This window comes from Cervus elaphus, chromosome 5 (assembly GCF_910594005.1).
Source record: "Cervus elaphus chromosome 5, mCerEla1.1, whole genome shotgun sequence".
Classification (NCBI taxonomy): domain Eukaryota; kingdom Metazoa; phylum Chordata; class Mammalia; order Artiodactyla; family Cervidae; genus Cervus; species Cervus elaphus.
In genome coordinates this window covers 51837894-51865363 of record NC_057819.1, presented here as the reverse complement: position 1 = coordinate 51865363, position 27470 = coordinate 51837894, and the positions used below count along the sequence as shown (strand labels likewise).

Here is a 27470-nt window from a genome sequence, read left to right as displayed (position 1 = left end):
TACTTTTATTCTATTTATTTTATTTGAATATAATATATAATATAGTGTTTAACACATAACTGTTAGGAAATACAGACCGAAGCAAATTGAGTTTTGACTTAGAATTGCAATATAATCAAGAATCATGTATGTAAAATCTTAAGTGTGTTTTCTTTTTTATGTAAGTTAAAAAAAGCTATTGGATACTCTTGAATTATTTAAAGTATTAAAAGGTACTCATCCAGAACATAAATATTGTCATCCAAAATATATCAAAGCCATAATGTAGTCATACTTAGATTAACTTTATCTTAAAAATCACAGTAAATTTTATTCATTCTTGCTTATACCTAAACTTGACTTTTTATTTTTGTATACTAAAAGCAATACATGCTCACTGGAAAAACTGGAAAGTATTGCAAAGAATAAACAAACAGAGAAAATCACCTATAATCTTACCAGTGAGGGGACATAACTACCACTTTTCTAAATTCCCCGCTCATCTTTTTTAATGTATGTTTTAAGTGTAATTAGCATCATGTTATATAATGCACATTGACTTTTTTATTAATCTTTACTAACAAACATTGGCTGAAAAGGATCTGATAGCTTCCTGCTACTCTCTTCTGATTATTGGGAACATGACTTTGGTTTTTAACCAGGTATCAAAATATAAAAGGTTGGTCTTACTAGTTAAAGTAATTGTCAAGAGAACTCAGAAAGCTTTTTTTTTTTTTGATCAACAAAATTGCGTTTAGAGATTAGCTGAAAAGATAGATGAATGATAAGAATTTTTATATACTTCAACAAGAAAGTAGTGCTTTTTTTTTTTAATAAATGAAAGATTAGCTTTTTTGAAATGGAGTTTTAAAAAATAAAAACCACATTTCTCTTGAAAAATAAGGAACCAAATTTCTTTCTTGAAGAATCTCAAGACTAGGTTGACTTCATGATGAGTTGTGATAATGTTTGTATTTGTTATACCATCAGAAATCCTCCCTGTGGCACAAGAGGACTCTTTTAATTAGAAAATATTGTTGCCACAGGGAGGTAGAAGATCGACATGAAAACTGGGGATCTGAAAAGGAGCCCCTTTCCTAGGATTACCTGAAGGGGAGACAGATTGAGCCAGAAGGAAGACAATACTGGTAGGTTGGTCTTTAATTTATTAAGAATGTTTACAATTTTACATTTAATTACAATTATTTCTACTCCCTCTACCATATTTTTGTTTAAAGGCTGACAATGAGTCCTCCTTATAGGAGAAAGATTAAAATAGTATTCTTCCTCCTAAATAATTTGCTATCTAAAATTAAATCCCCTGTTTTGTTCCTAATACTTGTTTCTTTTTATGGGTAAAACTCTAGGGCTATTTCCTGCCTCCACTTCCTTGGAAGTTACTACTGACTGAACATCTTCAAGTCTGTCTCTTTTTTTTTTTTCATGTCTGTTATTTCTGCTACTAATCTATACTTTTTCCTAAAATAACTTTTTAAGAAGTGTTTTCTTTCAGTTATCTATTTTCTTGAGTTTAGCCTGGTCACTAGTCTTCTAAAAAGGTAAAATGTAAATCTTAAGTTTATTTAGTTTTGATTCTAGAATTGTTTGAGTTATAATTATACTATGATTTAGTTAGAAAGCATTATTAGAGAAAAGTTTTCAATATTTTATTGACAGTATTTCATTTAATCTGAGATGCCATCAATTGTAAGAAACATTTTTAGGCTACTGAAAGAAAAAAATGCTGCCAATTGTAAATTTTAGGCTATCATCAATTGTGAAATACACCGATTTCAGAGATGCCAAATGTGAAAAAACATGTCTTAGAATTAATGAACTATGTTATTATGCAATTATGAATCTTCCTGAAATTCCCATTATCTGGGAATTAGATACTAAAATATCAGGTTTATGAAACATGAGAGAGAGGAGTTGCAGTTGTGGAGGTCTCTATATATGCTAAGATCTCTAAATTTTTTACTGTCTTTTAAGAGAGGGTATTTAAAGCACCATTTAACTATATTGTTTAAAAGTATACAAAATAACCATAAGATAAATGAAAAAGTATTCTAATATGATGCTTTTACTTAACTCAGTAGGTAGTTTGGGAATTCCCTGGTGGTCCAGTGGTCAGGACTTGATGCTTTCACTGCTAGGGCCCTAGTTGGGTAACTATGATTCCTCAAGCCACCGCAGGGCCAAAAGAAAAAAAAAAAAGAGTTTTATCATAATTGGCAGTTTTTAGTTGAATTTTGTGACCTAGAAAACTTTTTAAACTATCATTTTAAAACAGGATCCTTTAAAGGCTTTTTAAAATAGCCACAGATTTCTAGTACACTTTGAATATATTTTTTACATACTATTAATTATCTGGAGAGTGGCCAAAAGCAAAGAACTACCCCATCAATTAATAAAACAAATGAAAAAGAATGATTTTAAATGGTATTTGTATACTTTTCAAGAAACATCTGTTTTGTATAAAAGGAAAGATAAATATATCCAGACAGTAGATCATTAAAGAATATTTGTTTAGTTTGGGAAACTAGTAGCATTCATTCCTTTGCACTCAGACTTGTTTTTTTAAACACTAATAACTTCCAATTTTATATATAACAATGTGTCTAAGTAATACAATTTTATTAATGCAGACTGTGGAGAGGGTTAAATGCAGATTATATAAAATTTTAAATGAGTAGCACATAAGGTTACAAGTGTTACAAAGTAGGGATAGCTCAGGCTTCTTAGGTATACAAATAGGAATGCTTTAAAACTGCAGGCAGATCCATTCCTCTCCCAGCTCTTTCTGCGGACCTGCAGCCTGTCCAGCTCAGAGCTGAAATTCTTGTGGTAGGCAGAACCCTGCCTTTGCCCTCACCAGGCTTTCAGCTTTGTGGAAAAGATGAACAATTAAACACATTGCTGCAATAAAATGTGATGAGTTAGTGTTATGATAGAATTCATGAAAGGTTTAGAGAGCATACAGCAGAGGAATGGCTAGGAGGTCAGAGAATGCCTTCATGAGAAAGTGACATTTAAACAGATTTGAAAGGTTTGAAGTAATTAGCCATGTAGTGAATAGCATGTCTGAAAGTCTGGAGGAAGGAGAACATAGTCTATTTAATTAGCAGAAAGGTATTCAATATGGCTAGATTATGATTTATGACAAGGAAAGGGGATTAAAATGAAGCGAAAGAGGTAAAATCTTAACTGGTGAGGACTCTGAAACCTTTATACCTGCTTTTTGGGCCTTATCTAAAAGGTGGTGGGAAGCTTTTTTGAGTTTTAAACAAAGTATGTTTTTTATTCAAATTGGTTTCCAAAATATTGAGTACTGTAAAGGAAAAGTAAAGTAAGACAATAAAAGCATTACCTGAAATAAAGACTGAAGTCCTTAGCTCCTCATTCACAGTTTCCTAATTTTAAGCTAGTTGACTATTCTTATTCACTTTCCGCTAAATTGTCTGCCTCTGCAGATTTGGGCTGTAGATGTGCTCATTGCCCACACTAAGCTAAAAGTTAATAGAGATTAAAGTAGTTGTACAACTAGTGTTTCTTTTAGGAATCAAGATGTGGGTGCTTTGATATAATGCTGTCTCAGGAGGAGGAATCATTGTCTCTTCTGCATGCCCCGTGCCCCGTTGTAAACTTGGGAGAGCGTCTATACATTTTCTCAGATTTGTGAAGGGGCGCATAACTTAAGAAGAGGTCAAGAACACTTTTAACACAACTGTTAACTATTAGCTTTTGCACGATTTTTTAATGGTTTTGTACTGTGGGCCTCTTTGGCCATGTGGTAAAGCCTGTGGACCTTCTCTCATATTTAACGTTTTTAAATATATAAAATACCTAGGAATACCAAGGAACCAAATATATTGAAATATAGCTGTCAGGCTATTTTTGTGATATATTAATACATGTTTCCTTAATAATGTATTAAATAATGAGATTTAGTGGTAAATCAAATTTACTGCTGTAATTTCAAAGTGGTGATGACCATCAATTATATTTTGAGAACTATGTAATAATTATAATACAATATGAAAACATTTTGTGATTTCTCTTGGTCATGAGGTCACAGATAATGTGACTGTGAAAACTACTGTGGTTTGTACTTTATTTAAGATTAAGTTGCTAAATTTCAGGTGGATCTAAAAAGCAATTTTCCTCTATTTCATTCATGTCTTATTTCAGCTGTGTACCTTATCTTCCTTTTCTTCTCCATATTCTGCCCTGCTTCTGTTCTCTTTCTTTAATAGCTCATGGTAGGGACCTGAAAGCCACTTTAAATATGTTTCTTATTGAATACAGTTTTATGATTTCTGCTAAGGAAAAGAAAAAACCTCTTAACTGTATAATGGTAGTTTTTCATGTCACTTAATGGTTTGACTTAAGTTATTCTAAAAACATTCTAGTGTTTGTACATCAAGTACATTTCTTAAAAGCTTCATCTGATCTTTCTTTACTTTTCTGTTGATTTGAGATCCCTTCGATTTCCATGAAAAAAATTTCTGTGGCTAGTGGTTCTCAAACTTGAGCATTCGTCATAATCATCTGGAGTGCTTATTAAAATACAGATCGCTAGCCCTCACCTCCAGGATTTGTGATTCAGTGGGGTGGAATTCAAGAATTTGCATTTTTAACAAGTCCCCAGATGATGCTGATGTTGATGCTGTTGGCCCAGGGATCATACTTTGAGAACCATTATCTTTTTTTTTTTTGGTGATCTCTACAGTTTTATTGTTACTGGAAGAGAACCATTATCTTGGCTATTGGGAATGATAGCACTAAAAGAGCTTCTGCCACTGTGAGAACTCAGTTAATACTGTAGTTTCTTACTGTGTCATATTTTACCCATCACAAAGATTGCTGTTGAGGGTGAAAAGGTACTAACGTTATTTCAGGTTTGTATGAGATGATGTAGTACATTACTATTAATTAATTCACCAGTAAACATTCATTGGGCATCTGCTATATATCAGGCACTATTTAAAGCATGGGCTTCCCTTGTGGCTCAGCTGGTAAAGAATCCGCCTGCAATGTGGGAGACCTGGGTTTGATCCCTGGGTTGGGAAGATCCCCTGGAGAAGGGAAAGACTACTGACTCCAGTATTCTGGCCTGGAGAATTCCATGGACTGTATAGTCCATGAGGTCACAAAGAGTTGGACACTACTGAGTGACTTCACTATTTAAAGCATGGGGTTAGAGTGATGGACAAAAGAGGAAATGCCTGCATTCATGCAATACTTAGGCTTTGCTGCTGCTGCTAAGTCGCTTTAGTCGTGTCCGACTCTATGTGACCCCATAGACGGCAGCCCACCAGTCTCCCTCATCCCTGGGATTTTCCAGGCAAGAACACTGGAGTGGGTTGCCATTTCCTAGTCCAATGCAGGAAAGTGAAAAGTGAAAGTAAAGTCGCTCAGTCTTGTCCGACTCTTAGCGACCACATGGACTGCAGCCCACCAGGCTCCTCCATCCATGGGATTTTCCAGGCAAGAGTACTGGAGTGGGGTGCCATTGCCTTCTCTGACTTAGGCTCTAGTGGAGAAAATATGTAAATCCCCCTTAGAGTAAAATTTCTTTATCACAAAGCAGATTACATAAATTATCAACTCCTGAAATTGTTCTTTACAGTTAGTATTTTCAGTTAAGATAAAATAATAAATTCATGAACCATTTCTTTTCAAGCAATTGAAGCAACAGGTAAATTCTCCCTTTTCCTCCTCCATACATCAGTTTTTAAGCACAGTTGTGATACTGGTGAACTAATACCTATCATGTACAAAGTACCTATTACGTGCAAAGTACTGTCACAGCTCCTAGGGAGTAAGTGATTCAGAGTTGACTATAACATCGTGGTTGGCCTCAAAGAAGCTTACCAACTAAGTTGAGAAAAACAAGGATTTAAGGAAAAATATTATAAAGTAGATAAGGTTGGGGAAAGGTAAGGAAAGACAAAAAATAACCTAGTAGTTAGTCTGTAAGTTCCAGATTGAATTATTTCTACTGTGGTGGGTCATATTTAAATTTTATCATAAGGGCATAGTTGACTGTTAAGGCAGAGGGTTTAGGGTCAGAGAAGCAAGTCAAATGGAATTAAGCATTTGTAAATCTCACCTTTTTTTTTTTTTAATCGTGTGGAAATACTGCCATCAAAAACATAAGTGACTACTTCTTCCCACTCACAAAAAATCAGGGAATAGGGCTAAGAACTCAGTGTGTTTGCGATGCTTAGTTACAATTTGGGAATGGGATCAGGAGATGAGATAGGACTAGTTTTTATTTAAAATTTTTTATACATTTCTGTAATTTTTATTGAGTATATCAAGGGAAGAAGGAATATAGCTAATTTCTTTCTTTCTCTTAGACATTATTAAGGTGAAGTACAGATTTTTATAATAGATATTGCATATTCTCCACGTTTAAATTCAGCATTTGGTTGTAACTGTTTGATTTCTTTTTACTTTTTAAATCAGCCAAGATATATATCTTACTTAAAAGGAATGAACAATTCAAAATTTTTAATTTAATGAAAATACTTTTCATATGTTTTCTGTAAGACTGAGTCATGATAATAAGTAGTTATCCTCCAGGACTTTTTTAAGAATATATTTGAACAAAATGAATTATTAGCCGGAACGTAGAGATTTTCTTATGACTAGATGAGCTTACAAAAGATAAACTAGAAAGTGTTAGATAAAAAAGAAAAGAGTTATGTCTAAAAAGGAGTTCTTGTTATGCATGTTGTTTGATGTGACTTTTAGGAGAACCTGAATCCTGTTTTTGTTTTGTTTTTCATACCGCCTTTTTTCCCTGCAACTTAATCCTCCTAAAATAAAGACTTAGAATAATGACTTAAAATGCGAAATTGTTTTGAAGAGGGGACCAAGGGTTTGGTTGAAGAGGAGAAAGAACTCAAACAGCTAGCATGGTTAGCATCTATTTGGATTTACGGCAGGAAGCTTTAGCCATTTGGTTTGGAAAACACAAGGCTGGCAGAATAGCATTTGTTTTTAATTTGATTGCTACATTACTTGCCTACTTAGGAGACCCTTATAAGTGCCAGTTATCTTGAGATAAGAAGACACTGATTATTATGTCTAGGCTTCATCTACAGGCTATATTCTGGAAAGAGAGGCCTTCACACACAAAAAAAGAAAGAACTTTTGGTGAACCTCATCCTTGGTAATAAAAGTAAGGGGCATTCAGTTTACCCTCTCACAAAGGGAGTCAGGAACTATAAATTAAAGACCACTATTGTAAGGTAATATAACCCTGTGTTTAATTTTGTTACCTTGCATTTTTCAATAGAATTAGTAGCAAGCACTTCAACAAAAAAATCCCTAAATACTTGTTTTTGGTGGCTTCAAGAAATGGGGATGCCAGTGAAAAACTAGTTAATTCTGCAACTAATCTAAAGGGAAACAGAATCCCCAAAGATAGAATAATTGAAAGGAGAAGAAAGCAAACTGAATTCCTTTCAAGGAAAGAAAACAACTTGAGGAGTTGCCTTGGCTTTGAGACCATTTGTGGGGTTATCCAAGACTGCCTGTACTGCATGTAGCACTTTTTTTATGTGGGCTAGAACAAGAAATATAGACTATAAAGGAACTTACCTCTATTAGGGAAAATATATATTTAGAAAAATAGCTCTTTATAATGTAAAGAGTGTTGTGAGGAGGAGACAGCTATTAGCTCTTGTGATGGAAAGTTCATATTTTAGCTGAGCCTGGGAAGATAACTCTCATTTGAGAAGTGTTAAAAAAAAAAGTACAGTGACAGTCATTAAAGTACATACAGTAAGGAAGACTTTATTCAGGGTTTGGGGCTGGGTATTGTAAGAAGTCATCATTTATACCCTTCCCTCCCTTAACCTCCTAGTCCATTACCAAGTCACATCAGTTTTACCACCAAAATGTATCATAAATCTACCAATTTCTTTCCGACTTTATTGCTACTAGCCTAGTCCAACCTGTAGTTATTTTTCATATGAGCTATTGTGATGGCCTTTGGCCTTCCTATAGATCTTGTTTCCATTTCTGCCCCCTGCCCCCAATCCTAATCAATTCATTCATGTTGACTTTAAAAATGTATTTATAAATTGAAATGTGATATTCCCTTCCTGAAAAACCTTTTAGTGGGTTCTGACTGCACTTGGGGTAAATTTCAGGTTTGTTTGTTTGCTTACTTGGCTGTTCAGGTCTTTGTTGCAGCACTCGGGATCTTCCTTGCATCGTGTGAGACCTTTTGTGGTGGTGCACAGACGCTGGACTATGTAATTGTGGCTTTTGGGCTCACAATTGAGTAGTTGATGCAGTTGGGCTTCGTTGTTCTGTGGCCTGTGGGATCTTAATTCCCCTACCAGGGATTGAACCCATGTTCCCTGCATTGCAGGGTGAATTCTTAACCACTGGACCACCAGGGAAATCCCAATATTCAGGATTTTTAACATGGCCTTCAAGACACAGAATAGTTTGTCTCTTCTCATCCGTCTAGAAACAATAACAACAATAATAGCAACAAAAAACAAAACTATAACATTAATATATCTTTACTATATTGCCAGGAATAGTTTTTAGGGCTTTATATAATAATAGATTTAATACTTTTAGCAACCCTAGGCTGAATAACCTTTCTAAAGCTAGACAGCTATTTAAGTGGTGGAACAAGAAAAGTCAGAGGATAAGTCAGATGGTAAGTTAGCTAGGGCTTCAGAGCCCAAGCTCATAAGCATTGTACTCTGATGAATTACCCAGTACCCTTACCCCAGACATACACACACACGGTTGTCTTTTTACTTTTCCTTTAAATCAAACTTTATCTTCCTAGGGTGCTCACATATGCTGTTCTCTTTCTGGAACATATTCCTTTCCATTTTTTAGCTTTTAATTCCTGGTCATCTTTCAGATGTCAGTTTGAAAGTCACTTTCTCAGAGAGAGGACCTTTAGCTGATACTCTGCAGTCTCAGTTGTGACAGCTCTGTTATTTTGTCGGAGACTCCCATTCCTTTTTCCTCTTTTGATTAGCACCTACAAAACTTATGATACAGTAAACTCCGATGATAAAGTAATAAGTAATTTTAAAAAATTCAAATCACAAATGTGATTTGAAATATGACATTATTGTGAGATTAATAAAATGGCCCAGGTCAGTCTGTGTGGATGAGGAAATGTGTGTGTGGAGTTCAGAGTAAGGTGTCCACGTCCAAGGTCAGACTTAGGGGGTTTGGTGCCACCTGCTGGTATTCGTTTTCTCCAGTGACTGCTGTCGGAGAACAGAGTGCAAGATGGGAGCCAACTCCCAGTTACAATTTATCTGAATTCATGAAGTTTTACTTTATTATGTTTATATTTATTGTTTAATCTTTTCACTCCATGCTTCATAAAGCCAGAGGCCATATCTGTTGTGTTTACTGGTATTGCTCAAAGCCAGGCGCCAAGTGGGTTTTGAATAACATATTTGTTGATTGAGTGAATGAATCAGAAAACGTCATGAACCAGAACAGAATTTCAGAAATTTTGTATTTTATTTAGAAGCTGATAAATAATGTAGTTTAAACTGATAAGTAATGTAGTTTAATTAGGCTTTGTAGATGTATATGGTTGAGAGAAATAAGCCTAGAAAGGTAGAGTGGAACCAGATTTTGGTGGCCTTTGAATAAAATAGGAGCTGTGTGAAACATGATCTGAAGAAGATGAGAAGTGAAAAGAACATTTATTTTAAGTAACTAGAGCATACTAAAATAATAGAAATAGAAAGTATGGCTTCCAAAGTACTAAGTTGGGGGGTAGGTTAGGGAATAAATTAAACTTTTAACCAATCTAACAAAAAAGCAACAAAAGAGGGGGAGGAAAAAACTATGGAAATACAAATCATAAATGCAGACAGTAGAAATAGTCCAAAACATCAATTATATTAAAATTGCCAATTGTGATCTTAACATGAGTCTGCTCTTTTGAACAGATACACAAAACAAAATTAAATAAAAACAATGGAAAAACATGTTTATCAGAGAAATACTAACCAAATAAAGCTAATGTACTAAAATAGAATTCAGGGTACAACTTAATTGGGCCAAAGGCTCTTCAGACTGCTAAGAGGAACAGTCCAGAATATATAATCATCGTAAACTTATATGCATCTAACAACATAGCCTTGTAATATCATTTTAAGTAAAAACATTTGGGAATTCCCTGGTGGTCCAGTGGTTAGGACTCCTTTCTTCCACTGCAGGAAGATCTACTAAGATACCACAAGCTGTGCAAGCTACCACCAAAAAATAAAGTAAAAACTTTAAGAATTGCAAGGCTAAGTCGATGTGTCTACAAAACTGGGACTTTAAAAACACCTCTGCCAAAATTGAAAAATTAAGCAGACACAAAATTTAAAATGACATCAAAGAACTGAACCACAGGATTAACAAATTTGATAAATGAGATATATAGAACATTGTACTTAACTAAATAAAATACAGCCTTGTATATTTTTTTCCAGTTATATTCAGGTCAGTTTTTAACCATCATAGCAGAATCTCAACAATGTCTGGAAACATCAGTATCATTCAAAATACACTATTTCGAACTTCCCTGGTAGTTTAGTGGTAAAGAATCCGCCTGCCAGTGCAGGGCACATGGGTTCATTCCCTGGTCCAGGAAGATCCCGCAAGCAGCAGAGCAGCTAAGCCTGTGCACCACAACTACTGAGCAACTTAACAACAGCGACAAATAGATTTTAGCATTGCTTAGGTTCATCGGGGTTGCTGTGTGTACCACAGCAACGAGACAAAAAAGATCCCATTCACATAGTTTTCAAAATTTAATTAGGTACAGGTATATGTAACACCTGTATGAAAATAAGAACTTTACTTTATGGAGGGACATAACTAAATGAAGAGATACATGACTTCCTTAAAAAACAATAGAAAAACAGACCAAACTGATTTTATTGGTTCCTTTAATCTTTAACCCATAAACACATGGAAAACTGGACATGGTAAAGCTGTTAATTTTCCCCTATTAATCGGTAAACTCAATACATTCCAGTCAAAATTCTCAGAGGACTTGTTTTTGGTGGAACTGACAGACTGTTAGATAGAGATCCAAAAGTAGTCTATACTGCAAAAGAACAAAATGTGTGGTACATAACCTCCTATTCATAAAATTACATAAAATTTTTGAATGTGTTATTGGCCCACAGATGAGTAGTTGGGTAGAATAGAAGACTATAGAGAGCCCAGAAACACAGTAAGCATACATTTATGCCTGGTACATAATAGACTGGGTTTACAGAAAGGAAGAATTATTCAATAAATTATATTAGGACAGCTAGCTTTTTATAGAGAGAAAAGTAAAATATTAATAGATCCGTGTTTCATACTTTTATTTATTTTTTCAATTGATTTGTTTATTCCTCTTTATCCTTTTTATTTTTGTAAAAATCTAGTTTTCCTCCCTCATAACCATCAAATTTAATTTGATTAATGGGTATTTTTTAGTGTATTAACTGTATATATGGACAGGAGTTTGAGGAAACTCAGGGAGATAGTGATGGACAGAGAACCCTGGCGTGCTGTGGTCCATGGGGTCACAAAGAGTCGGACACGACTTAGTGACTGAACAGCAACTGTATATATATCCTGTTGTATAAATTTAAAGTTTATAGAAATGGTATCATGTATATTAGTCTGTTTTTTAGTAAGTACTATTCTTAGTATCCATTCATGTTGCTTTGTATGTCCGATCTGTTGTTTCTAACTGCTGCACAGTTCTCCCTGATGGACATCGGCCACATTTTATTTTCCTGTTTGTGGTGGTCTGTGGATCAGCTGGGAGCTTAATGGCCTAGGATGGTCTCAGCTGGGACAACTCAGCCCTCTCCTCTCTAATCTCCAATCATCTTTTTTATTTTTAAGATGTTGATCAAGAGGCATTTCTTGGGTGTTTTTTTTTTTGGTAATGGATTTTCTCTTAAAATTTTTTTTAATTAGAAGAATTTTTAAATGAGGTGTAGTTAACTTATAATATACATTGTATGTCTCAGGTGTACAATAGTGATTCATAATTATTGAAGGTTATGTTATATTTAGGTATTGTAAAATATTGGCTATGTTTCCTGTGCTTTATAACAGCTTATTTATTTTATACATAGTAATTTGTACCTCTTAGTCCCTTACTCCTATTTTGCCCCTCCCCCTCTCCATTCTCCACTGGTATGTTCTCTGTATCTTTGAGTCTGTCTTTTTGTTATAATAGCTAGTTTAATTATTTTCGATTTCTTATACAAGTGATATACAATATTTGTCTTTCTCTGACTTATTTCACCAAGCATAATAATATTCCGAGTCCATCCATGCTGTTGCAAACGGCAAAATTTCATTCCTTTTCTGTGGCATTCCTGTTTGTGTGTGTGTGTGTCTCTGTGTGTGTATGTCTGTGTGTGTGTGTGTCTGTGTGTGTGTCTGTGTCTGTGTGTCTATGTGTGTGTGTCTGTGTCTGTGTGTGTGTGTCTGTGTCTGTGTGTGTCTGTCTGTATGTCTGTGTCTGTGTGTGTCTGTGTGTGTGTGTCTGTGTGTGTCTGTGTGTGTGTCTGTGTGTGTGTGTCTGTGTCTGTGTCTGTGTGTGTGTGTGTCTGTGTGTGTGTATGTCTCTGTGTGTGTCTCTGTGTGTGTGTCTGTGTGTGTGTATGTGTGTGTGTCTGTGTGTGTCTGTGTGTGTGTGTCTGTGTCTGTGTGTGTGTCTGTTTGTCTCCATAGACACACTGCGTCTCCTTCATCCTTTCTTGGGTTGGTTCACACTTTGACTGCTTTGTGTCTTCACTGTTGTAACTACTGCTGCTGTGAACATTGGGGAGCATACATCTTTTTGAATTAATGTTTTTGTTTTCTTTGAATATATACCCAGGAGTGAAATTGCTGGATCATATGGTAGTTCTACTTTTAGTTTTTTGAGGAACCTCCATAGTGTTTTCTGCAGTGGCTGTACCAATTTACATTCTCATTCGCATTCCTGTTTTCTTCCTAAATCTTGAGAGTGTATCTGAAGTTTCAACCTGAAGTTTAGTGTTTGTTGTAGGTTTTAGTATATAATATATACCAGGTTAAGGAATTTCCATGTAGGACATTGGTTTTGCTTTTGTGTTAGTTTTTTACAGAATCCTATCAGATGCTTATTTATCATTCTTTGATAAGTTATGATTTTTCTTCATTAATGTGATCAGTTAATAGAATTCTTAGGTGTTGAACTCTCCTTGCATTTGAGGATACATCATTTTGCTCTTGTTTTACTGTTAGTTAAGGGCCTTTCATAAGTAGTATGGAACTATAATTTCTTGTATTATCTTTATCTAATTTTGGAATCAAGATCACACTGGGCTCATAAAATAATCTAGGTGGCTTTCACTTTTTTATTTTTCTGTAACACTTTCTATAAGATAAGAATTAGTTTAAAATTTTGCTAGAATTTTCTAAAAAGGACATTTAAGCCTGTAATTTTTTTTTTGTTTGTTTTTGTAACGGAAGTTTAAGACTATATTTTAATTTCTTTGCTGCTTTACTATTCTATTCGATTTTTTTCCTTATACAACTTACATAGTTTCTTTATACAGCTCATCCAGATTTCAACTTTGTTAGTGTGTAATTGTTCATAATCCTGATTTATTATTTCTGTATGTATTATATCTGTGGTTATTTCTCCCCTTTTGTTCTTGTATCATATTTGTACCTTCTTGGTAGCTCTTTTTTTTTTTTTTTTTTAAATATGGAACGCTTCACGAATTTGCGTGTCATCCTTGCACAGGGGCCATACTAATCTTCTCTGTATCGTTCCAATTTTAGTATATGTGCTGCCGGAGGGAGCACTCATGGTAACGTAACTCTTGCAGAGAGGTCTATCTGTTATAGTAACCTTTCCAAAATCAATTTTTGATTTTGTGAATCTTTTGTATTTTAAAAAATTATTGCTTTCTATTTCATTTTTCCTGCTTTTTATTTTCTTTCTTCTTTTTTTCCCATCTTTATCACCGAATGTTTAGCTTATTTATTTTTAAACCTTTTCATTTCCTGGTATCTAAGTACTGTTTTAGCTGTGTTGCACATAGTTTCACATGTTGTATTTTTATTGTAATTAATTTCTAAATATTTATTAACTACTTTATGATTTCCCTTTTATTCTACGGGCTATTTAAAATACACTGTAAGTGATAGCACACATTAGTTTGACTGTATCAAAACTTAAAATTTTTGTAGGACAGAAGATACCATAGACCAACCAAAGTCCAAGTCAAACAGCAGGCTGGCAGAAGATATTTGGAACATCTGTCTGAATTATTATTATCTAGTGTACACTAGATAATTAGTGTTATTACACTAGATGTTAACATTCTACACATAAGTAAGACAAAGTGTCATAGAAAGATGACAAAGGATATGAATAGAAAATTCATAGGAGAAATGTTAATGGCCAGTAAGTATGTGAAAAAAATGTTTATTCTCAGTACTTATTAGGTATATGCAAATTAACGGAGCAGTGAAAATTTTCCTGCCATCCAGGAGATGGCAAACATTTTAAAAGTCTGATTATATTTTGTAATAAATTAAAAATGCACTTATTCTTTGACCTAAAAATTCTCTCTGCAGGTATGTACTATGGAGAGACTGTAGCATGCATTCTTAAGAAAACATAGATAAGATTCTTTTTTTGCAGCATTGTTTATAAAATGGAAAAATGGAAACAACTTTATTTGCCTATCAGTAGATAATTTTTTAACAAAATGGGGTATATTTATGCTCTGAGATAATTTGAAGTATGTAAAAGGCATAGCTATGTCTACTTATAATAACATGGATAGAATGTGAATCTTGAATGAAAAAAGCAAATTTTAGAATGGCATATATAGTATAATGTCATTTATGTACACAAAGCATGTAAAATAATACTGTATGTCATTCTGGGATATATGCACACACATGTGAACATGTAAAAGTATACAAAATAGGCTGGAAGAATATACACAGAAACTCATGATAGTGGTTTCTTTGGAGAGATAGAATGGTGAATGAAGACTGGGGATAGTTCTCAAAGGTGTTATCATCTTCATTTGTAATGTACTGTTTCTTAGGGAGAAACAACACTTTCAAGTATAAATAACAAAATGATAACAATCGTTTGTTCTGGATGGTGGGGCCATGAACTGTCTGTTTTTTATATATATATGGTTTTTTTTTTTTGTAATTTCACATACATTTTAAAATTTCCTCAAAAATTATATGACTTTCTCTTAAAAATTTTTTTTTACCGGAGGATAATTGCTTTACAATATTGTGTCAGCTTCTGCCACACACCAGCTTGAATCAGCCACGGGTATACACATATCCCCTCCATCCTGAACGCCCCCTCATCTCCATCCCCATCCCACCCCTCTAGGTTGTCACAGAGCGCTGGCTTGAGCTCCCTGTGTCACCCAGCAGATTCCCACTTGCTATCTGTTTTACATATGGTAATGTATGTGTTTCCTTGCTATTTTCTCAATTCATTCCACCCTCACATTCCCTCACTGTGTCCACAAGTCTGTTCTCTATGTCTGTGTCTTCCATACGGATGTGTTAATACATGGTATTTGTCTCTCTGACTTACTTCACTCTATTAGACTCTAGGTCCATCCACCTCATTAGGACTGACTCAAATGTGTTCTTTTTTAATAGCTATATAATATTCCATTGTATATATATACTGCAATTTCTGAATCCATTCATCTGTCGATGGACCTCTAGGTTGCTTAAGAGATGACTTTCTAAACTAGGAACACAGACAGATGACTGAAGGTTTCTAGCCTGGGATGATGTAGTGTTATTGATAGAGGAAACAAAGGAGATTTGTAGGTAAAAGACCTTTAGATACCAGTGGGTTATCCAAACAGAGACATTTACCATACAACTGGAAATTAGAACTTAGACCTAAAAAAAAAAGAAAAAATTAAGTCAAGCCTAGAGATGCTAATTTTTGAGTTAGTTCAGAAATAATATTGAAAGTCATGGTGGTGCATGGATATTAACTGTCATTCTTCAGAGAGTGGAGAAGGAAGAGAGAAGCTGGCTAAGGCTTATGCTTTGGAAGAACAGTCACATTTGAGGGTTGTGCAGATGTAGGCTAAGTCAACTGAAGAAAACAGGAAAAAAACACAGTCAGTCTATTATTGTGAAAGTCATATGAAGGGAAGAAGGTTAACAATGGATAGTCAAAAATGTCATTTGTTTGAAGAGGTAGAGTCAGGTGAAAACTATGAAGAGGTCCTTGGGCTTGGCAGTTAAAAACTTGAAGGGACTTTTGAAGAACTTTTCAGTGGGTAGGTGCAGAAAGATATATTGTAGCAGGAGAAGAAATTAGTTAATTTGAATATTCCTTTTACAAAACAGAATTTGACTTATGTTGCAGTATGTTTTAGTTAAGAACTCCACTGTAAATATTTTTGTAAATATGCCAAACGAGAATCATGCATAGCCCTTGTACTTTCACAGGAATGAAAACTATTTCCAGAGTATTCAAGATACATTCCCTAATGATAATAGAGAACCCACATCCTTGAAATCAGTTGTTATAAATGTTATTTAAAATAGATCATTAACCATTTTAACTTACTTGTATGGTGTCATACACATAAGGGTACTTAATAAATGCTTTTGGAAGACAATTATTTGTCCAACATCCATTGGAAAAGACCAGCTACAAGAATCAGTTGATGTGTTGTTCTAGGAGTGGCTGCTAAGGATTAGAAAGTTTTTTGCTTAGTATAAACCATAAAGTGAAGAATCAGCAGGCTCAAAGAGAGTTTGGCCCAGGGATAGCTTAAGTAAAATGCAGAAAACATGAATAAAACTAAGCTAGATTATCAGTTTCAAAAATGGTATGTGCTGGATCCTTACTCATCATAGGTTTTTATGGTCCATAAATGCATATGCTGAGAAAAATTTATGATAAAATAACTTTTGGGAATCATAGACCTCTGACTATAATAGTTTCTGACTAGTCATAGTTTTCTTTTCTTCAGAAAAAAAATGCTATTTTTTGCTAACAGAATATTTTGCTAACAATTTTTCCTTTATGAACCCCCTATTAAAAATTCATACCTTATGAAGGCTTTTATACATGTAAATATAGGATATACTATCTTAATTACTATCTTACTTTCTTACTAACTTTACTATCATTACTATCTTAATTTCATGTATAGGCAATTTTGTATATCACACTTGTCTAAGAATTTCACCCTTGGCAGAGGTTCTGTGTGAATTGAGAAGGCTTAATTTTTTTCTTTTGTTACCTAATTCAGTGCTACCAGATGTAGTAATAGGTGACTACAACAGAAAGTGTTGTACAAAGTGCCTACAATACTTACTTGCTCAAAGTAAGTGCTGGTCAATTATTTGTTGAATAAATGAATGGACATGTGAATATAATGTGGGTTCAAACATCTTCATTTTAATAATATTTTATAAAACCTAACTATAATATTAAATAAAATGTATCAGTATTATAAATAACTAAAAACAGAGAAGTAACCACAGTAGTTTAAAAACATATGAGATAGTCTATCTTTTCTCTTTGTAAATCTACAGACTTGCATACCTATATGTATTTGTCTACCAGTATTGATGAACTGAGCTTTACTTAATGATCCTAAATCTCTTGATTCCAGTTTGTTGTCCTAATAGATATATTTTATCTATAAATTTATATAATGGTAAAATGGGTTTAACTTTTCATCCATTTTGTAGCTTCTTAGTTTTATAGAAGATTGTTTAGTAGAATTTTTAACCTCAAAATCATAAGCTACCATGTGACTTTGGTTAAATTATTTAACTTCTTGGGGCTTCAGTTTCCTAATGTGTAAAATAGGGCATTGGATAAAGCTGGCGATTCTCAAATAACCCTACCATTGGTAGTTACAGAGTTACTATCACTAAAATAGGAAGTTTTTATCCTTCTCCAAAATTATAGGGTGTTAAATGTATATGACATTAAATGGATAAAATGTCTCCATTTAATTCCTACCTGTAACTTTTTTAAAGCCTGTTGCCCTTGTATCTGATAGAGCACACAGTTACATATTTGGTTTTAAAGTGTAATATATTTGATTCATGGAAGTCAGGAAAAGAGATCATGATGTTCAGTTCAGGTCCTTAATTTTTTCAAAATCTCTAGGTGATGTGGTCTCTAGGCACCTTTTCAACCATAACATTTTATGATTCTCTTTTCTAGATAAAGAAAAAATACAGGAAGTGACCAGAATAAGCTAAAAACATTAAAACCTGTATGGTGTAAGAAACAATTGTATGTTTACATACCTCTAAAGAATTTTTACCATCTTGGTTATTCCAGGACCATAAAATCATTGAAATACCCAAGGGTATCTAATTATTTTCGGTTATATTAGACCTGGATTCCTAGGTAGCTCAGTGGTTTAAAAAAAATCTGCTTGCCAATGCTGGAGCTTCAGGAGATGTGGGTTTGATCCCTCCGTGAGGAAGACCCCCTGGAGGAGGACATGGCAACCTACTCCAGTATTCTTGCTGGGAAAATTCTATGGGCAGATTAGCCTGGTGGGCTACAGTCCATGGCATCACAAATAGTCGGACACAACTGAGTACACATGCATTCATTCATTCGTTCATTCATTCATATTAGACTTTAATGGTAATGATTATGTTTTGATGACTTACTTATTTTTAAAATGGAGAGGCTGGAGGATGAAAGAATTGATGCTCAGACTATAAAGACAGACATGGAAAGAACTGCTCAGGACTCTGTAGTTGAAAGTTACAGGTCATTTTTCAAACTTTTCCCTTCTTTAAGGTGTAAAATGTGACAAGTTGGGAGTTTAAACTGCTCCTTTTCTGTGTTAATTATCTTTTGCTGATTAACAAATCATCCAAATTTAGCAGCTTAAAATAATAAACATTATATTATCTAGTTTTTGAGATTAAGGATTGGGGATTGACTTACCTGTATGGTTCCTAACTCAGGATCTTTCATGAGGATGGAATCACCTGAGGGCTTGATTAAGGCTGGAGGGTTTGTGTCCTAGAGAGTTCAGTCACAGGAGCGTTGGCAGGATGCCAGTGTTCCTTGTCTAATGGGACTCTCCACAGAAATGCTTCCTCAGATTGACCCAAAAGCAAGAGATCAAGCACTTTCTGAAGTCACATACCATCACTTCAACTCTGTTCCGTTTGTTAGAAGTGAGCCATTAAGTTCAGCCTACACTCAAAGGGAGAGAAGATTATATTTCACCTCTTGAAGGAAGGAATGTTAAGGAATTTTCAGAAAAATAGGTACTAAATGCATCATAATGGATAAACAAGCCTTATTACTTTGGAGCTTGGGGAAGTGTTTGAGAGTAAGGGCTATGGAGTTAAGAGTTCTTGGGTTCCAATCCTGGCTCTGCTTCTCTCGAACACCATGACCTTGTTCAACATTCCTCATCTATAAAATGAGCACAGTGGTAATATCTGTTACAGAAATGTAAAGCAGAATAAGTGAAAAAACTGAAGGTAAAGCACTTACTCTGGTGGCTTTGATTTCAGTAAAAGTTATTACTTACCTTTTTCCCTATTAGATCATAGCAATACTTTGATATAGAGGATGTCTTTCTGCAATGTTATGAGCAGGATATGAATTTGCTCTAAAGTTTCTACCATGCTAATCTAACTATTCTTACTCAATTTTAAAAATTCTGCTTATGAATACCTGCTTAATCTTGAAGACTTCAGAAATGCAGATGTATGTATGTGAATGTGTATATATATACATATATATGCATTATATACACATTTTCACAGTCTACATGGCTTGAGTGATATTGTATGGAAGAAATGGATTATATCTTAGTCCTGCCACATTTATATTTTAACATTTTACCATGTTGTTAAAAATTCTTTGAACATGTTTTTTAATAAAATGATCCATTGAATTTCTTGATTATTTCCTCAAGCTATGCCCTGGAAATGAAATTCCTAGATCAGTATATATTTACCTCTTTAAGACTGTTGATATCTGACATTCATTGCTTTCTTGAAAGTTTGTACCAGTTTATGTTTCCAGCAGCTATAATTTCTAAAATTGTAAAGTGGATTTTAACTTTTCATCTATTTTGTAACTTGGTCTCACCTTGCTTGTTATTCCTATTATGTTGGTGACTTTTGAAAGCCTAGTTATAGGACCAAAACAGAATTGCATTAAACTCTAGGGAATTATGTTTCTATAAGAGCTTTACATATATAGGAATATTTTCTAGCCTTTCTACATAATTTTTATTAATATTTCATAAATATTATATATGTGTATATATTAACTGTGAAGCATTATGCAGGAATAGACACAGCTTCTGTTTCCTTGAAAGTTAAAATATACGGCAGATATGGGTCTATATAATTAAGATTCTGTTGTTGTTTAGTAGCTGAGTCATGTCTGACTCTTTTATGACCTCATGGACTGTAGCCCACCAGCCGCCTCTATCCATGGGATTTCCCAGGCAAGAACACTGGAATGGGTTGCCATTTCCTTCTCCCAGGGATCTTCCCTACCTAGGGATTGAACCCACATCTCCTGCATTGGCAGGCAGATAATTACTGAGCCACTAGGGAATCCCCTTAATTAAGATATACTCAGAGTAAAATACACAGACACACACTGTTATCTTCCTTAAAAGATATACCTCAAGAAGCAAATAGTAAGATGAAAGTTATGTATGAGGCTTCAAAGTGACTCCCACAGTGAGAAGAGATTTTGTTTCCTTTTGAGCCAAGTCCAACTGTTGCTTCCAGAAAAAGTAAACCTTTGGCTTACTTTACTCTCTTCCTTTCAAAACATATTAATATCTATTGATTGATAAGAGTGGAAATTCATGTTTGTTACCAATTTCAATGTTCTGTCTAAAGCTAGAAATTAGCTCCTTAGTATTCCTTACCATCCTCTCATCTGGAAATTCTCAGTTTATGATACTCCTGGTAAATGGATGATCCTTATTTTAAATTAACTAGAAATTAAAAAAAAATAAAAGCGACCAATCATACAATTTTGTCCAATAGGTGTCAAGTTTACCTAATTACAGGAAAGAAATCACTGTTTGGTTTAAGGGAAGGTTGTACATTGGAAATGGCAGATAGGTTCTTTTTGGGGAGTCTGGGGATTATGGGGGCAGGACTAGGGGAAAGGTCCAAGGGAATCAATGAGTATTTGGAAGAAAAGAAAAAAAAAGTCATGGACTGTGTAATCTACTCTGAAGTTGCACTGACATGTTGGGCAAATATTTGTAAAATGACGTTGTATTAATACTACCATTGGAAAAAGTTTTTTCTGTAGTTATCAGCATAGTTCATTCAATCTAGATCATAAAAATTACACCTTATTATTCAAAATAAGTAACAAAATTTTCTTTTGTTTATTCAGCAAATACTTTTTGAACACTTATTCTGGAGGGACGCACTGTGAAACTATAGGGCAACATTTTGTTTCAGGTTTTTTTTTTTTTAAATATTATGAAACTCTGAAACCAAGGAAGCATTTTTTTGTGTGTTTTAATGATGCTTCATCTAAGTCATTTTATAGGCTTGATTTCTTGTGTTAAGTTTGTAGTCACTAAGTGGCAATTTAGCTCCTGCTTCTACTGTATTTTAATGTGTACGTTATTTGTAATAAGGTTAGTTTTATCAAAAAGATCTTTAAAAGTAGATGATGTGAAATACGTTTGCTTCAGAATGAACCAAATAGAAATATAAGAGGGTACATAAACTTCATGACTAGCAAACTGGGGGAGGATAATCTAATCTCTCAGAGGTTGGCATGTTCTGTTGTTTCTTAATAAATAGTTATCTAGAGTGCTAACACTTCTGCAGGGGGAAAGGACAAAGTCGGTCCCTGAGAGTAACTGGATGCTCCTTACTTTGTTCAAGGAAAGCTTTTATAATGTTTTCCGGGTATAACTTTTTTTAGTTGGTATTCCTGTTTTAAAGTGCAGCCTTTCAAGTGAACGGGTTACATGTAGCATAAGCTTTGACACGGCCAAACAAGTTCAACAGCTACCTTTATTTACAGCTGCAGGACTAGGATTAGATCTCTTCCAGAATGAAAATCTGATTAATGACTCTTTTCTTGAGTGGGGACAACTGCAGACTTTTCTTCCGCAGAGCGTGAAATGTGCCTCTTCCTGCCGAGGGGCCTCGTCCTAGCCGCGGCTCCCGGGGCGACTTCCAGCCTCAGGTGTCCCCCTCGGCTGCGGGCCGCTGCCGCTCTCCGGGGCGGGCGTCCGGGACTTCCTGTCTGGGTGCGGGGCGGAAGGATCGCGTTGCCAGCCGAGGCGGCCGCCGCCGCCGCCGCCGCCCCTGCCGTTAGGTGGTGGGGTTTCTCAGCCCGGCGGCGGGAGGCGGGCCGGCCTCGGCTTCCTGTCGGAGGACGCGCAAGGATCCGGGCGTCTGAGTGTGCGAGTGCGTGAGTGTGTGTCGGCCGCACGGCGTGTGTCTCCGGCCGCGGGTTCCGCCTCCTCCCCTGCCGCCGCTGCTCACGGTGTAAGTCAATGTGAAGCAGCAGCTCCAGCCCCGGGATAAACATGGCGACGTCTCTGCATGAGGGACCCACGAACCAGCTGGATTTGCTCATCCGGGCTGGTAAGGACAGGGGAACTTTCCTCCGGTGCATCAGTGCAGCAGGAGAGGGGGTGCACAGGAGGCGGGGTGGCTCCCCTGTAGCGGTCAGTGCAGGGGGGACCATGTCCATCAGTCACTGGGGCGGCCGGGGGAAAGGGGGGTAGTGAATGAAGTAATGGAGGCGACGAATCAGGAAGTGATCACCTTGGAGAGTAACCTGCCTCGAATCCGGCGCTGTCGCTCCAGGGTGGGTTTGTGGAGCAGCGGCGGCAGCTGCCGGGCGGAGCGCTGGCAGCGGGTGCCGGGGAACGGAACCGCAGTTAAGTTGGGGACTCGGGGGCGGACGAGTTGTGCGCTTCACCCCAGTTGCTGAGGAACCAGGAAGTGAGTGAGGCTGTTGTCTCCCGGCAGCGCCTGCCACGCTGTCTGACCCGAGAGGCCGCTACTGCCCGCGGTCGGGGGCGGCGGGCTTCTCGGGTGGACGCTCGCCACTCCCGCCCCGTCCTTCTTTCAGACTTGGTCCACAAATCCTCGACTTCCGCATGGACGAGGCAACCCCGGGCCATGTCCGGTAGATCGATACGCGCCAAAAAAAAAAAAAAAAACCAACAACAACTCTGACCCTCGTCCTCACATCCCCACCTTGTGCGGTCTCAGGAGTAACGGTTCTGGAAAGGGTCACTTAATAACGTGGAGCGGCCCGGGGTGGTGTTTCTCTCAAGGGCCCGCCTCCCTTTCCTCGTTTAGTGGGCGGCAGTGGAGAAGTAGGTTTATGCCCCTTCCCTCGTGGATTGTTTTTTTTAGGGGGGTAGAATGGAAAAGACATGGAATGTATTTTGTACCCCTGCCCCGGAGCGTTGGGGCGTCAGAGAAGAACGTTTATTTTGGTAAACAGTGGGTGAAGGTGGGGCGGGCGGGAGGGAGTCTTGGCCCTAGGGAAGTCTCCGCAAGGAATTGCCCCCTTTTCCCCTCCCCCCAAGCCTCCCACCTTAGCGGAAGCGCCTCGGAAAGGACAGAACGGACGGGATTGACAGGCCTCTGGTTCCAATCTGCTTGCTGAGTTGTTCCAAATAAGAACGTTGGTTTCTGGGGGCGGGACTCCGGGCCTGCGCTGGGCCAATGAAGATTGGGCGGGAGTGAAGCTGACAATGTACGCATGGAATTGGAGGGAAGAGGAGTGTAAACACGGAAGTGGCCGCGGGGGTGGGGGATGTGCAGCGCCACTGCTGCAGCGGAAGGGCACGGACTTAAGTTACATAGAAAAAGCAGCTTTACTTAATAGCAGACAGCGCAGTGAGAGTCCTGAATAGGCGTAGCAGTGCTTGAATACGATTTACTTACTGTAGTGAGCACAAATGTTCCTTTCCCAGGGTTCTATTTCATATCGCCATCGATGGGAATTGGAAGATGGGGAATATTCATCGAAGAGCATTGCTGTGAAAGGTCTTACCGTCTGTTTTCCATCCATTGTTTTTAGGTAGTGAAGTTAGTAGTTTGGTTGGTGAATCTCTGTGTTTCAGTTCGATTGGGAGAAATCATAAATGTATATTTAACAGAACTTAATCTTTAAAATGTAGCACTGCACAGTCCCAAAGAAAAATCACAGTGAGTAGTGATGAAAGCACATTTGACAGTTATTTTCTGATTAGAGCAAGATCTTAAATATTAGTGAAAAGGGGGCAGAGTACAGTGAGAACTTGGTCCCTTTATGTACATTCAGTCTGTTAATAATACTGTATGAATTAAGGGATGGAATTTTTGGTTTTATATTATTGGTACTAACAATACTTTTGATTAAGTCAGTCATGTTGAGCGTGTACCTTTTCAGAAGCGTTCCTAGTGGTTATGAGAACTTTAGAATAGCCCATGCAGTTAGAATTTTGAAAAATACTGTGAAGATAAGAGGGCTTAATTTTGCCAAGAGAAGATCCTTTTTATAAGCTTTTGGCATTATCAAAACCGAATGTGATCTGTAGATATTTTGCTAGGAGTGGATACAAACATTCTACAGTTTTAAAAATACAAAGGTTCTATCTTTTGATGATTTTTTTTTTAAGTGAAATGCTGCTTTCGAGTTCTGCATTTCACAAGTATATACAAATCTTACAGTTGAAATTTCTTTTGTGATAATAGTGTTCTGTGACAAATACATTTTAATACAGTTGTTTTCAAATATTCCCGCAGTTATGTTCGTGTAATCTGAAATTCCTTTATAAACTCTGTCTTAGAAGGAAGTTTGAGACAGGTTTGCTAGTTTATCTAAGGTTTATTCATTGAAAAAGTTGGGGAGGAAACGTGACCTGAAAAATGAAGAATCATGGATCTAAATTTTTATTGCTGCCAGTTTCCAGTGATGTTGGGAGAGTCATGTTTAAAGGGTTTGTATTTGTAAATGGACATAATGATACTTTTATTCCCTTGAGCGAAGTCATCAAGTGTTAGGATTATTCCTCACAAAGGTTTACAGTCTAATTGAGGAGACAGGTGAAAATCTATATAATACATAAATGTTAAATTTAATTACAGTGATTGCTATATGGGTTTATAAGTGTAGAATAGAATGATAGTAAGGAAAACTTTTAGAGGAGATAAGCTTTAAACTGAATATTGTTAGCATAACTGTTGTTTCTAAGTAGGTACAAAGCACTTAGAATTACCACTACTATTATATGTTAAGATGTTAGAGGATATATTTTTGCTTTTATTTTCCTCCTTTAGAGACTTAACTGTCAACTTTAGCTGTCAACTTCAGCTTTAGTTATCACTGTTTATGTTGTCAGAGGCGTTTGAATGAAGAATGAAGTAAATATGCTTGTTTATTAAAAATCACTTTCATTTTAACATACAAAATACTTGTTTACGGTAAAGACTTGACATACTTTATTAAAAACTTTCACTGGCAACATGATGTTTGAGAAGGAGCCTTGACCCTGAGGTCAGGAGATAAGGATCTTCATCTAGCTGTCACTAAACTGCTCTTTAAAGCTTCATTTTCTGTAAGAGAACAAGATTTGACTAGGTGATCTCTACTGACTTTTAAAGCTCTAAAACTATAGGCAGCTCAAATATATTTAATGGAAAGTGAAGGTTCTCATTTTCTTGGATTTATTTACACCATGTGAGTGAATTTGTCTAAGGTCATTATGTAATGGGGAGGTTAACTTCTTTCACCAATCTTTGTAACAAATTGGAGCTTGAGGTTGTGTCTGTATGTTGAATAAGACACAAGATATAGTTTATTTAATAATTTAGACCCATTTTTAGTCTGTAAGGAAAAATAAATATTCCTTAATATTTATGCAAAAGTGTTTGTATATGTGGTCTGTGTTTTTTGAAGACTTTGAGTTTAAAATATTCTCCTTTATTATCAAGTACATACTTTTCTTGACTTTTTTTTTCCATCTTTTTTTGAGAAATTGAAAATTGGGAAAGTGGAGAATTTGAGATTTGAGAAATAGGGTAACCAAAAGTATTGTTCTGCGTTAACTGAGTTATTGAAGGGAAGGGGGAAGGGGGAAATTTTTCTGGAAATGCAGCCTAGATATTTTCCCGGACAGAACAAATCTGTCTAGTTTGTCAAAGTTCATCATGAAATTTGAACTTAAATCTGATTTATTATAAACAGGAATACCTAGTATCAACCTTGAAAAGATCATTATTTTGAAAAAAGAGTTTAGCAGGCAGTGAAAAAATGAGGGCCTGTGTTGAAATAAAATTAGAAGAATGGCATTACTTTTTAAAAAATTTATTTGAAAATGTGTTTAAGAAATTACTCTTCAGAATTCATTGCAGCATTAGTACTAAAATTCACAAAAATTGAGTGAAAGAGTAAGTCATCAGTATGTTAATAGTCATTCCAGGTAGTTCAACATCAGTTTCCTTTAGGGACAAATTTAACTGGTGGAAAGGGGCAGGCAGGAGAGTGTTTCTGATTTATGAAAAGTTAAAAAAAACAACAAACTTTATAAGTTGACAAAATACTATTGTCAAACTTACGGAAATGGAATCATAATTTTTTGTCCACACATTGATTTTATGTTTAGAAGCTAAAACTTACAGAAACATGAGGATAGAATTTGGGTGTTCTTAATTATGTTTGATACTAAATTACACCCGCGGTTCTTGAAAACTGAAATTCCTGGGAGTCCCCCCAGACTCTTTCAGGGGAGTGTGTGGAATCAAATTATTTTCATAATGCTAAGATACGTGCCTTTTCACTTTTACGAATGTTCACAGGAGTTTTCTAGAGGCTACATGGCTGGGTGTAACAGATCAAATGAAGAAGCAAGTATGAGAGCCCCAAGTATGACAGCCCCGATGTTTTCTACTGTGTACTAAAAAGATTTGCAGAAATGTGAACTAAAGCTACTCTTTAAATTTTTGTTTTTAAGAAAAAGTTACTTTTTATAAAAAATATTAAAAGTTGCTTTAGTTTTAATTTCAAATAGGATAAATATCTAAACACGAGACTTATATCTTCTTTGTGGTCCTCTGAGTGTAAAAAGAATCTTTGACCAAAGATGTTTGCAAATAGCTGTACTATAGTTTAATTAGTCTACACTTTTCAGTACCATAGCGACTAGCCTTATGTGGTGATTGAGTATTGGAAATGTAATGGATAAACCAAATTTTAAATTTTATTAAAACATAAAAACTGAAACAGTAGAAAACTTCTTTACCATGTACATTTCTTTTACATGTTGAAATGGCAATGTTTTTGAATATACTGGGTTAAATGAAAGGCACTGATTTCACCTTCCACTAATTTTTCTCAATGTGGCTGCTGGACATTTAAAAATTACATGTGGCTCTTGTTATCAGACAGCTCTACTTTAGAAAATTATTTTATTCTCTTTCCG

At 35.9% G+C, this 27470-nt stretch overlaps 1 protein-coding gene and 1 non-coding gene across 11 annotated transcripts in view; one reads left to right on the top strand and one right to left on the bottom strand.

The window, feature by feature from the left end:
- ELF2 (E74 like ETS transcription factor 2) overlaps positions 1 to 27470 on the top strand; it is a 70050-nt gene that overhangs the window by 27903 nt on the left and 14677 nt on the right. For 2 of the 10 annotated variants that reach the window (XM_043902445.1, XM_043902444.1), the window contains exon 2: positions 1026 to 1127. The exons of 4 other annotated variants lie outside the window; for them this stretch is intronic. Coding sequence is in view for 4 of the 6 variants with exons in the window: in XM_043902441.1 (XP_043758376.1) it covers positions 22575 to 22632 (58 nt within the window). In the remaining 2 variants the exon portion in view is untranslated. Of the gene's footprint in view, positions 1 to 1025; positions 1128 to 22314; positions 22633 to 27470 lie in introns of those variants that run through there. 4 more of the 10 variants (XM_043902443.1, XM_043902440.1, XM_043902441.1 and 1 more) reach the window with 3 other exon arrangements.
- Positions 13727 to 13833, bottom strand: LOC122695789. The gene has a single exon (XR_006341542.1). It is a non-coding gene; the product is annotated as a U6 spliceosomal RNA (small nuclear RNA).